General features: G+C 41.0%; 1 protein-coding gene across 9 annotated transcripts in view; it reads right to left on the reverse strand.

Moving 5' to 3' along the window:
• Nucleotides 1-1,115: 1,115 nt before the first annotated feature.
• emsy (EMSY transcriptional repressor, BRCA2 interacting) overlaps nucleotides 1,116-13,522 on the reverse strand; it is a 30,748-nt gene continuing 18,341 nt past the window's right edge. For 7 of the 9 annotated variants that reach the window (XM_034223975.1, XM_034223974.1, XM_034223970.1 and 4 more), the window contains 6 exons: nucleotides 9,113-9,280; nucleotides 7,936-8,094; nucleotides 6,355-6,518; nucleotides 4,303-4,842; nucleotides 1,900-2,286; nucleotides 1,116-1,335 (listed from right to left, as the gene is read on the reverse strand). In XM_034223975.1, coding sequence (XP_034079866.1) covers nucleotides 1,153-1,335; nucleotides 1,900-2,286; nucleotides 4,303-4,842; nucleotides 6,355-6,518; nucleotides 7,936-8,094; nucleotides 9,113-9,280 — 1,601 coding nt within the window. In that variant the 3' untranslated portion in view covers nucleotides 1,116-1,152. The remainder of the gene's footprint in view (nucleotides 1,336-1,899; nucleotides 2,287-4,302; nucleotides 4,843-6,354; nucleotides 6,519-7,935; nucleotides 8,095-9,112; nucleotides 9,281-13,522) is intronic. The other 2 variants (XM_034223969.1, XM_034223972.1) reach the window with 2 other exon arrangements.

Here is a 13,522-nt window from a genome sequence, read left to right on the forward strand (position 1 = left end):
AAAAAAGCGTGTTTTTATCCACTGGGATGAGTGTAGCAACCAAAATGCTTATTATTTTAATTTGTCTGCATATTTTGTCGCTCTCTCTCATGGTTGTGTTTTATTGTATTTCGTGCACCTGGGGAATGTCAGCGTTCGGGGAAAGAAGACGAAGAGTGTGAGCTATGTTCAGTCATTTTCTTTTGACCGTGTGTCCGATATTGATTATTGTTTTGTTTCGTTATCAAACATCGTTGACTACAGAACGGACTCTTCTATGGTCGCAGAGATGAGCAAAGTTAAGCCTCTCATCGACATCATTTTGGGAGTTTTGTCATCACAGTAAGAGTCTCCATCATAGGGGGGTCTATGGTTGGTTAGGGGGGTCTATGGTTGGTTAGGGCGGGTCTATGGTTGGTCAGGGGGGTCTATGGTTGGTTAGGGGGGTCTATGGTTGGTCAGGGTGGGTCTATGGTTGGTTAGGGCGGTCTATGGTTGGTCAGGGGGGTCTATGGTTGGTTAGGGGGGGTCTATGGTTGGTCAGGGTGGGTCTATGGTTGGTTAATGGTTGGTTGGGGGAGTCTATGGTTGGTTAATGGTTGGTCAGGGGGGTCTATGGTTGGTTAGGGGGGTCTATGGTTGGTTAATGGTTGATCAGGGGGGTCTATGGTTGGTTAAGGGGGTCTATGGTTGGTCAGGGGGGTCTATAGTTGGTTAATGGTTGGTCAGGGGGGTCTATGGTTGGTTAATGATTGGTCAGGGGGGTCTATGGTTGGTTTGGGGGGTCTATGGTTGGTCAGGGGGGGTCTATGGTTGGTTAATGGTTGGGTGGGGGGGGTCTACGGTTGGTTAGGGGGGGTCTACGGTTGGTCAGGGGGGTCTATGGTTGGTCAGGGGGGTCTATGGTTGGTCAGGGGGGGTCTATGGTTGGTTAATGGTTGGTCAGGGGGTTTTATGGTTGGTCAGGGGGTCTACGGTTGGTCAGGGGGGTCTACGGTTGCTCTATGGTTGGTTAGGGGGGTCTATGGTTGGTTATGGTTGGTTAGGGAGGTCTACGGTTGGTCAGGGTGGTCTATGGTTGGTTAGGGGGGTCTATGGTTGGTTATGGTTGGTTAGGGAGGTCTACGGTTGGTCAGGGTGGTCTATGGTTGGTTAGGGGGGTCTATGGTTTGTCTACGGTTGGTTGGGGGGGCTTGCGGCGGTCGCCTCGTCGTTGCTGCTGTCCACCTCCTGCTCCATGGGGCTGTCCTCCTCCAGCTGCTGGCTGGTGTAGTTGGTGATCTCCAGGAAGCCGCTGGGCTCCACCACCACGTTGGACTGGCTGGAGTCGGGCAGGATGGAGTACTGAGGAATCACCTGCATGTGTTATTGACACGTGGGTTCAGTGACACGTCCCCAGTACGACAAAACATGCTAATCAATAGTGAACAGAGAGGTAGTTCTGCTAATAAAGTGTGTTTTTGGTTTCTTCAGACTGTGATCCTGGTTATTTAAAATGTTGAAAAATGTCTATTAAATCTGTTTAACTTTTGCAAGATGTATGTTCATCTAACAATACTGTTGTGTCCTTGTTTGTATCTCCTGCTTTTACTTAAAAATATCAGTTAAAATATAGGCTTCTTAGGGGAGCAACTAACACATTAGTTTCCTTTATCATTAAAACATCTGCTGATCATTTCTAGATTCATTGATTCGACATAATATGTTTTGGGCTTTTTGGTATTGTGAATTTGTCTGTACTGTTCTTCAGTCAGGGGCCATGTTGAAAATAAGTTTACACTTTACATATTATCCCTTAGTTGTCTACTATATCCATAAATAAAATCAATCCCGTGGGTTGATATGTGACAGACATATATATATAAATAAAGCTTTATTATTATTATTATTACATGCCTGATTTTGTGATAATCTTCTCACCTCGATGACCTCCATGTCCTCCTTGCTCCTCTGCACTGTGAGGCCCGGCATGCAGCTGAACTTCGGGCCCTTTGAGAGAGAGTGATGGGCCCCAGAGCTGCTGATAAACGGACCCGAATCCATCGTCACCGCCTGGTTTTTACCCAGAGGGCCACAGTCACTGGAGGAATCCACCACCATGGGCTCCACGCTAGGGTCGATCTCCGCCTCCATCATGGAGATTTTCAAGATGTCCGACACCGAGGGCTTCTCTCCAGACGGCCGCACGGAGCTGGACTCTGGGATTAGTTTTGCGGCGGCTTCGGCGCTGCTGAACACCGGCGAGGAGAGATGGGAGCCTCCGAACGTGATCTTAGTGACGGTCGCGCTCTGAGTGATGATTGGCTGCTGGGGGAGGAGATTTGGAGGAGAAAGAAACACAAGGTAAGTTTTTTGTTGTTGTTGTTGTCTTATCAAATCACCTTTAGTTTTTACATTTTCTGTTTATTATTTACATTCTTTTTGGCAGCATGTATGGCAATAAGCAGTAATTGCAGGTGTGTTGTTAGATCTTAAGTTTTTTTAAGTCTGAAGTCATTGCTGTTTTCTTGCTTGTTTAGCTATACGAGCAATTTACAGGCAACACTTGCAAACAACTCTGTTGTGTCTGACATACAAAGCACTGCTGTGCGATGGAAAACACGTCACTACTCTCATGATTTTGTCCCCAGGAAGTGTCTCCACAGACAAGACTACTGATTTAAAAGGAAGTAAACTGTGTTTGATTGACAGCAGCTGGCAGGTTTTGCTCCTGATACTGAGGGGGGATTTTAGAGCAAGCAAAAAGTAAATCAACTTGTTCGGTAGCGTAACAACTGAGTACATCATCAAAAAACTCTCCTGTTCGGTTTCTGTTGTTTTATCAAAGAAAAGCACATGACTTGTAATCAAGACGCAGTTGCATCATTTTTGTTGTGATAAAATTACTAAAAAATGTCTTTTAAAATAAAAAATCAGTATATATTCCTAGCTTTTTATTTATTAATATACTCAGGTATTGTTCTTAAACATTTATTTATTTTATTTCTTAGTTTTTTATTGACATTTTATTTAATATATATTTTTTGTATTTATTTTTCCTCAATGTAAGTCTTTGTACTTCATCATACTTTACAATGATACAATAAAGATACATATACAGAAACATATTACCTTACTTTAATTGTTATTTGAACGTAATTTTTTTTTCTTTATTTGAATGTTTTTGTTTTTTGTCCGTCTCTTTTCTATTCTGTGGTTTTTCGGTACGTTTTGTCCTCAATGCAAGTCTTTGTACACTAAAATCTTGTGACTGATAAAATAGTAAACGTCCTGCTTGATGTCTTTATGATTTAGCCCAACTGTCCATACTGAATCATAGTGACACAGAAATGGAAAAGAACAGCAGCAGCAGACAGCGTTTATGCAACTCTAATAAAACTATACATCATTGCGTTGTAACGTAATCAGTCTTTGAGGCAAACATGATGAATGTTTTATTGTATTTAACAAGGAAGGTAGGAAATACCCACAGCACCTTCACTCGTCATGGTTTCATCAAATACATAGAAAACGTCTGAATGATAAACAGGAACTTCTACATTTCATCTTTTACGTCACATGAAGGCATGACTTGTACTATAGAGTGGTGCGTAAATAAGTCCTAAACCAGGAAATGATTCAGCATTAAGCACTTCCTGTTATCTCGTCTCAAAATCAACCGGTTTAAGAATGGCTTTATTGTTAAAAGCTGTGGTTTACACAAGCTAAAGAGATTTTATTGTTCTACGACATAACACACGTCAGTAAATACCCCACTGATGAATTTAAAAACGGCGGTGTCTAACGAGTGTCTAAATGAGACGACTAAACTTCATCACGGCCAACATTAGCCGCCTTTAGCTTAGCGGTGGTGACGTGAAGTCATGTGACCGTGCTGTAGTTCCTTTACAGCCCAACATTAGCCACCTTTAGCTTAGCGGTGGTGACGTGAAGTCATGTGACCGTGCTGTACTTCCTTTATAGCCCAACATTAGCCACCTTTAGCTTAGCGGTGGTGACGTGAAGTCATGTGACCGTGCTGTACTTCCTTTATAGCCCAACATTAGCCACCTTTAGCTTAGCGGTGGTGACGTGAAGTCATGTGACCGTGCTGTACTTCCTTTATAGCCCAACATTAGCCACCTTTAGCTTAGCGGTGGTGACGTGAAGTCATGTGACCGTGCTATAGTTCCTTTATAGCCCAACATTAGCCGCCTTTAGCTTAGCGGTGGTGACGTGAAGTCATGTGACCGTGCTGTAGTTCCTTTATAGCCCAACATATGTAAATTCCTGCAACACTGTAGTATCAAACAAATATTACATTTTTTGAGACAATTTGCTCACCTGGCTGGAGGAGGTCTTCTCGGTGCTGACGGGGTGATGCGCCTGCAGGGGGGGAGGGTGAGACATGGGGGTGTGCAGGGGTCTGTGGAGGGACGTTGGCGCCTGTTGGAGTTTTGGGAGCTGTGGCGTCACCAGGGTTTTGATTGGCGTTCCTTGAATCACGACTTTCACTCCTGAGGCAAATGCTGGTGCAGTTAGGGGTCTGTCTTTGGGGCTCGGGGGCAAAAGTTTGGGCTGAATCTGCTCCCGTAGTTTGGGGAGTTTCTTAGTCAGAGTGAGGGTGGAGGGGAAGGCGGAGGAAGAGGAAGGCTGGAGGATTTGAGGTTTGCTTTGGAGTTGTGGCGGTGGTTGGGTGGAGGTGGAAATTGAGGTAACTTGGCCCGAAAGAAGCTGAGTTGCTGCAAGATGGAGGGTTTGTTTTGTTGGGTCTGCAGCTGGTTGGCTGGAGCGATAAAATAAGCCGGTTTGGGGGTCCAGGGTGTCGCCCTCCAGCTCCCCCACCTCCAACACACTGTCTGTTTTACCGCTGCTGTCAGAGGGCTGAGGGAAAACAAAAAGAGGACACTTTTACTTTAATTTACAGGAAGACAACATGTGCATGGTATTAAAACACAAATAGCATTGTATAAAGTTCATGAACATTGTATAAGATGCACATCAGAAAGAAAAGAGGACAATGAGAAGGAGAGGGTTTGTATACTGTTCCCTTTTGCAAATGTTTACTACTCCCCGTGACTGCAAGTCTATTTCATTGCAACTGGTGAAATGTTCTCAACTGTCTTCGAAATAAAGAATTGTAAAAAATAAAGAAATAGCAGTGTGGGAAAAAATCACAATATTTTTTATTAGATATCGACATTTTTGAGACGATATTGGAGAGTTGAAAATAACTGCTTTCAAAAAATATGAACACTGATTATTTTGATAAATGATCATATATAATGTGGATATAATATTGATTTATTGACCATCCCAAAATCAAGAGACTCCTTGACCCCATATATATTATTGATAATTATCTTCCTTAATATCCATATACGTACACTCAGCTACTCCATGTTTTACCAAATGCTACTAAATATTTGATATTCTTATAATCCCTATTTATTATTATTACTATTAAGATCATAGGATTTACATAACATTTTTAATCAGTAAATGATCCGAGTACTTCTATTGAACTTTTTAAATCTCAGCTAAAAACTCACCTCTTTGCACTGGCTTTTAAAACTAGTTGAACTTTGTATTTGTATACGTTTCTAGTTATTGACGTTGTTGTTGTTGTTAGTTGGATGGTGGGAGATTCTAGCGAGAGATATGGATACAAAAAAAGGTGTTTTAAACATCAAGCCCCCAGCTGATGCTCAGCCCCGCTCCTGCCGCTCGCTTGCGGCAGACCACGCTTGAAAGTTTGCCGGGGAGACGCCTGGACAACAACAGCGATAGCTAAATGGGGGGCTACAGCTTAACACTGTGGAGGACGAGGGGCTGCGTTAGATCATTCGGATCGTATCCAACGTATTGTGACCCACAGTGGGAACTTCAGTCTCATGCTTTGACTGGAGATGAAGACAGAGGAGCGGCATTTGTAAACAGGCTTGTCTGTTTGAGCAACTGGCTCAGTGCACAGAAGTACACAGGGTCGGGAGAGAGTGTAAGAGAGAGAGAGGTTCCAGGTTGTTGTGTTGAGAAAATTCAGGAGAATATTTGTCATTGTTCAAATGATAATAAACAAACATTAGCATAAAGCATATTTGTCCACTCATATGTTGATAAGAGTATTAAAAACTAGAAAAATATTCCTCTAATGTACATTTAGAACAGATCAAAAATGTGCAATTAATTTGCGATTAATCGCGATTAACTATTTCAATCGACTGACAGCCCTAGTTATTTTATATTTGTTCCCTGTACAGCACTCTGGTCAACTGAGGTTGTTTAAAATGTGCTAAATAAATAAAGATTGAGATAGAGATTCTTCCACCTCTCTCTCAAACACCTTAAAATCCTCTACAGAATAAAAACAGGAGTATCAGACAGATGTTTCCTCACCAAGTGCACGAGGTGTGACGCCATCGCCGCGGACGACACGGTACCAGCCGGTTTGGTCACCACGGTAACATGGCTGATTTTGTAAGGCCTGGTTGGCATCTGGCTGGACGACATCACCACGTTATCGTCCTCCGAGGAGATCAACGCTCTGCTGATCACTTTCCCTGCAGGGAGAATCACAGACAGGCTGTCAGAGGAGCGTTTAAGAAAGAGATGTGAGGACAGACTAACCACACTTAGGACAGAAGTCAATACTTTAGATGTATTTATTTGTATGTATGCATGCTTCATTTCTACAGCATTTCCACAGTGTTGAAGCAGCTTATGTGCGAGTAACATTTGTTTTTTTATGTTAGAGTGAGCTATCAGCATGATTTAATTACACCGTTTTTAGTATATCATTTTCTTAGACAAATTTGAGATTATTTTGTATGTGATTAATTAAGTCATACACGGTATATTTAGTTTATTAGGAGTAATATGTGAATGAAAATGTAAAACATTTCTGTGCTGTGGCAAATGTTTCCTTAGTTTTTTTAATTACCAATACAATTGGTGGTGCCCATTTTGTTTTGTAGCCTCTTATATTTAACTTTAACTTAACCGTGTTTAATGCAGGTTATTTAACATCACACATGTTTATTTGACTCTTAATGTTTATGTGAGCTATCAGCATGAGTTAAATGAGTTAAATGAACATATGTAGTTTTTTCTTAAACAAAGGTTTCAAAATGTCTTGAGCCATTTATATAATAAATATGAGTTAAATCAATGCATTAAAGGGGACCTATCATGCAAAATGCACTTTTTTATGTCTTTAATACATAAAAATGTGTCCCCGGTGTGTCAGGGAACTCACGCAGCGTCAGAAAATAAAACCCTCTCTCTTTTCCTCCGTATCCAAATCTCTAAAAACGGGGAACAACGGAGCTGATCCAGATTTGCGTCCGATATGACGTAATATCTGAAATGTGGATCCACGGCCCAATCAGAAACGTTGCTCTCAGAAACAATGCCCGACTGTTTTGGACGTAATATGGTCGGTGTTTACATTAGCATCGCTAACACTCAGAGCTAACCTGTACTGGAGAGCATGTGTGTGAAGAAGCAGGAAGTAAAAATGAACTCACCTTGTGGTATAACCGGCAAGAGAGAAAGCCTTTGAGCTCCAAACTGTTTCAGAAACAATCCATGATAATCCATGATATGGCGTTTCATCACGGCAGCATTTAGTTTAGACAGTAGCTGCCGGGTCCCGCATGAGCTCAGACCCCTCCTCTTTTATTAAAGCTTTATCCCCAAATCAGTACTTTAGAAACAGGAAGTGAAATAGAGGGATATGAGGCATGGCTAGAATGGGTGATCTGTTTGGTATTTTGAGCACACTTTATAGACATGTTTTTTAGAGACCTATGCTATTGCCTAAAAATAGCATGATAGGTGACATTTAAGTTATATATTTAAAGTCTATAATGTTTTTTGTTTTATTTTGAGTAATATATACTGAATTAATTGAGTTCTTGAGATTCTGCCGTGTCTTCTGATATATTTCACACAGTGCGTCCTGCAGCAGATTGGTACCTGCGATGCTGTGCTCTGCGCTGGGTTCAGCCTCGGAGGAGGACGAGGGTCTCGGGGACTCGGGGCTCGGCTTCTTCTCCGGAACCAGCTGGAGGGGAACGGCCATCTGACTCAGATCGATGGTGTGCTGACGAGGTTTGGCCTCTGCCTTTTCTTTCACTGCTTAGGATAAGATAAACTAAGGGTTAATAAGTGAGGGACAACAATATTAGAAACAGAGCCAGCAGAGAGGTACGATTCGTACGAATGACTCTGTAGTTGTACTGAGGGAAGAAGTGCACTGGAAATGTTTTATAAACTTAATTTATCATGGGGTTAAACAGCAACAAATAAAGGAAATGTGAATGTTGCTTCTATATCAAATAATCATTTTGTTTTGTTTGTAACTATACTTAAACAAACGGCTTAGTTGAATACTCGATTCTGATTGGTAAATTCAACAACACGGCACCCAGACCCCACGCAGCATTCTCATCTGTTTGTCATTACTGGTGTCATTTCCTGGTTGCTAACGCCATTGTAACACATCACTGATGTTCCGCTGTAACGGCGGTGAACTCATCAGAACAGAGTGGGCGAGCTGACCAATCAGAGCACACTGGGCTCACAGGGAGGGGGGGGCAGGAGCTCCAACAAGCCGTTTAGGACAGAGAGTGCATACACATACTATACGATGCTGTATGAGAAACCAATGTGAGTTTGGAACATTGAACAATGTAAATCTATTCTAGTAGACCTCAACAATGGAATTATGATCAGTGGAAATGGCCATGTCATGGGACCTTTAAGGACTTGTTAGTGGATCAGAAACTGTAAACCGATTTGGACAGTGCTGCCATAAAGTTGTTGTGGTCGGAGTTTCAACCGTTGGTGCGCCGTGGAACAGAGTAACAGAGTTCTTAGCGGAATAAATACGATAATTTTAAGTCAATATAATAATTTCAATTAATATTTGGGAGTCGTTGTTTAGTATCTGGCCGCGTAATAAGCGGGATAATGTGCAGCGACTTGGTCATTATGGGGAAAACTCGACAGGCTGATCAGTGAGCTGCACATTATCCCTTACATATCTTATACAGAATGTGACTTCACTTGGAGCCCAAATCCTTTGTAAGTGTTCCCCACAGAGCATGTTTCTCTCCACAGAGCATGCCCCCCCCCCCCTCACCTCCCTCACCTGAGGTCTGCTGCAGCTCCAGCAGGGCTTTGATGGTGGAGGTTGCAGACTGAGCCTCCACAGCGGAAACCTCCTGGTAGATGATGGTTGGGCTGGACTCCACGGAGATCTCCTGCTCCGTCCAGTCGTGCTCTCTGGAGGAAACCATGTGCACTACAGGCAGAGGATCTGCACGGAAACAACGGGCGACATGTTTACATTTTTAAGGAAACATGCATCAGGTTAGGTTTATTTTTTTCTACTGGTTACAATTCTTTATTTAGAAGACAGTTGAGAAGATTTCACCAGTTACATTGAAATAGACTTGCAGTTACAGGGACTAGTAAACATTTGCAATAAGGGAACGGTATACATTGAAACCTTCCCCTTCTCATTGTCCATCTTATACAATGTTCATGAACTTTATACAATAACAAAAGGGATGTTTCGTAACAGAGGCAAACTCAATAACAGTCGAATACACAAGAAATTAAAAATATTTTGAAAGTAGACGAAGCAACCTTTTTCTTTTGGTGATAGAACTGGATATCAGCTCATCAGTGGTTTGTTAATTATATTTATTACATGGATTAGTTGAATACTCGATTCTGATTGGTCAATTCAGAACAGACAGACCGCTGTCAAGGACGCTCACATCTGCACAAATAAGTCCAGTCGATTTCACTGTATACAGTTTGGCCGAACTGGGACAAGAAAACAGCGGAGAAGTAACGGGGCAGAAATCCTCCTTTTTACGCAGCGGTCCAGACATAGACATCAAACGGCAAAACATATTCAGTGTGCAGCTCCTTTGTCATTAGGGCAGGGATATCTAGATACTTCCCAAGGTTTGACATCATGAATTGTGCTACTTTTAAAGCAAGCAGCGATGTTTTCAAATCTGTAATCAAAAAGCTCCTCAAAAACGCTATCGAAGCCGTTCCTGCCGTTGCTACGTTAGTTCAAACGGTAACAACGGACTATTTTTCTTAGCGGATGCATGTCAATTTAAATCAATACAACTATTTTTTAAATCAATAAAAACATTTTCTAAATCTCTCAAAGCATTTCAATTAATATTGGGAGTCATGTCGTTACTTTGTTGAGAATGTGTAATAAGCGGGATAATGTGCAGCGACTTAACAACCTTCAGGCTGATCAAGATCCCAAGATAATGACCGCCTCGCTGCACATTATCCCTTACGAAATGTGGCCGTGTCTGGCGAATAAAGGAAATCCAATCCGACCATAACTTAGTAAATCTATTCATCGGTAGGCAAAGAGAAAAGGTCATTTTTCCATTATGTATATGTTATCTATCCATTCTTCAATTGTGGGGGTTTCATACCCATTCTTATCTTTAACACTAGAACCGCCAGAGGTCGCTGTGTACCTAAAACCGCCAACGGGTAAAATGTACCCGCTATTGATTTTCAAGGTACAATGTTCTTTTATTGATCATACAGAACAGTGAGTTTTGATCGCACAGGGATGAAACTTATACCAATAGAATCTGTGGACTCTCAGCTTTTCATTTGATATCGTTTGTGCAGATAGCATGAAGTATAACATATCGCTAAGAGTGCTGATTTAAACGCTTGGTGTTAGACTTGTGTTTTGTTTAGGTACAAATCTCTCTATCTCTATATATCTATACAAATCTATCGATCCATCTGTAATGTTTTGTTCTATGGACATATAATTGTTTACATAAACAGACGACACGGACTACTTCTCTCATTCCGAGTGTCCATCTTTATTCAACTGGCACGTAACCTGCACACATGCATTACGTCCTCAACGTGAGCTCAGTCATCCAAGATCTTGTATTCTCCAAGATGTTGCACTATCTATAACTATCTATCAATCTATCTCTCTCTCTCAATCTATCTCTCTATCTATAAGGAACCGCAGTAGACAAAAGGCGTTGCTATAGCAACACGTCATGTTTACGCTGCATTTTCTATGAGGTAAATATTACCCGCTGGCGGATATGGGTATAATGGCATTTTTTTTGGCAATTTTTTCAATCTGACTTCATATTGACAATTGTTAACAACTGAGGGTGCTACATAACACACTTTCAGGAAAAGTCACGGACTGGGAGACTTTAATATGTTATTGAAAAAAAGTTACATACAATCTAAAAACAGCTGCGGGTAAAATTTACCCGTTGGCGGTTCTAGTGTTAATAGAAATAAATAAATAAAATCAATAAAGACGTAGGACCTATTTTTGACTATTTGACCAGAGTCCTAGTCCCTAAGCCATGGAAAGGTGTATTTATATATTAAAATGTTGCTTAATGTTGCCCAAAAACAGGCACAATTACACTTAAAAAAAGAGTTTAGCAGTGGCAGCCGACTTTATTTTCTTTTGTCAGATGCTCCAATGCTAATATGCTACTTTATACTTTTTGGAAGCCAATATCATAATTTGTATTCCTACACTAGATTAATTAGATTTTCTTAACTGATTACCCATTCTTACCTTTGATAAAAGTCAATCGATAAGGCAAGGCAAGGCAAGGCAAGGCAAGGCAAGGCAAGGCAAGGCAAGTTTATTTATATAGCACTTTTCAACACAAGGCAATTCAAAGTGCTTTACAAAAAATGAAAGAGATTAAGAAAATGGCATTTAAAATCAGTCATTAAAAAGAAAAGCTAATAAAATAAACATTAAAAGAAAAAATACATGGATAAAAGTTACAGTGCTGTCAATTAAACATTAAAAGAAAAAAGTACATGGATAAAAGTTACAGTGCAGTCTAAGATATGAATAGTTCAATTAAAAGCAGCGACAAAAAGAAAAGTCTTCAGCCTGGATTTAAAAGTAGTCAGAGTTGCAGCGGACCTGCAGGTTTCTGGGAGTTTGTTCCAGATATTTGGAGCATAATAACTGAACGCTGCTTTACCATGTTTAGTTCTGACTCTGGGGACAGAAAGCTGACCAGTCCCTGAAGACCTGAGAGATCTGGATGGTTCATAATTTAGCAGGAGGTCAGAAATGTATTTTGGGGCCTAAACCATTCAGTGCTTTATAAACCAGCAGCAGTATTTTGAAATCTATTCTTTGACACACAGGAAGCCAGTGTAAAGACTTCAGAACAGGAGTGATGTGATCCACTTTCTTAGTGTTAGTGAGGACTCGAGCAGCAGCGTTCTGAATTAGCTGCAGCTTCCTAATAGATTTTTTAGTGAGACCTGTGAAGACACCATTGCAGTAGTCCAGTCTACTGAAGATAAAAGCATGGACAAGTTTTTCCAAATCCTGCTGTGACATTAGTCTTTTAATCCTAGATATATTCTTTAGGTGATAGTAGGCTGATTTAGTAACAGTTTTAATGTGACTGTTGAAACTCAGGTCAGAGTCCATGACTACACCTAGATTTCTGGCTTTATCTGTTGTTTTGAACATTGCACACTGAAGCTCAGCGCTAACTTGTATACGTTCTGCCTTGGCTCCAAAAACCATTACCTCAGTTTTATCTTTGTTTAATTGGAGAAAGTTCTGACACATCCAGTCATTGATTTGTTCAATGCACTTACTCAGTGTTTGAATTGGAGCATAGTCTCCTGGTGAAATTGTTACGTAAATTTGTGTGTCATCTGCATAGCTATGGTAACTTATTTTGTTGTTCTTCATTATCTGAGCCAGTGGTAGCATGTAGATGTTAAAGAGAAGAGGCCCCAAGATGGAGCCTTGAGGAACCCCACATGTCATATTTGTCAACTCAGATGTGTATTTACCTATAGAAACAAAGTTGTTTCTGTCCTTTAAGTAGGATTCAAACCAATTCAGAACTGTTTCCGAAAGTCCCACCCAGTTCTCCAGTCGGTCTAGTAATATGCTGTGGTCAACAGTGTCAAACGCAGCACTGAGATCTAATAATACTAACACTGAAGTTCTGCCACTGTCTGTGTTTAAGTGGATGTCATTAAAGACCTTTACAAGAGCAGTCTCAGTGCTGTGGTTTGGACGAAAGCCTGACTGGAACACATCAAAACAGTCATTTAAATGCAAGAAATTACTCAACTGTTGAAAAACTACTTTTTCAATGATTTTACCTAGAAATGGGAGGTTTGATATGGGCCTGTAATTGTTCATTACTGAAGCATCTAGATTGTTCTTTTTTAAGAGCGGTTTAATGACTGCAGTTTTCAGGGCCTGTGGAAAAATACCTGAGTGAAGAGATTTGTTTACTATATGAAGTAGATCTGAGGCCATGCAAGGCAAAACATCTTTGAAAAATCCTGTTGGAATAATATCAAGGCAGCAGGAGGAGGATTTCAGAAGTTGAATAATGTCCTCTAGGTTTTTATCATTAATCTGATGGAATTGTGTCATGATGTCTGAATTGATGTTAAGTGGAGATAGGGACAACACATTTGCTGTTCCTGATGCAGAGGCACTGACTGCTTGTCTGATTTT

The sequence above is a fragment of the Gymnodraco acuticeps genome, unplaced genomic scaffold (assembly GCF_902827175.1).
Source record: "Gymnodraco acuticeps unplaced genomic scaffold, fGymAcu1.1, whole genome shotgun sequence".
NCBI lineage: Eukaryota > Metazoa > Chordata > Actinopteri > Perciformes > Bathydraconidae > Gymnodraco > Gymnodraco acuticeps.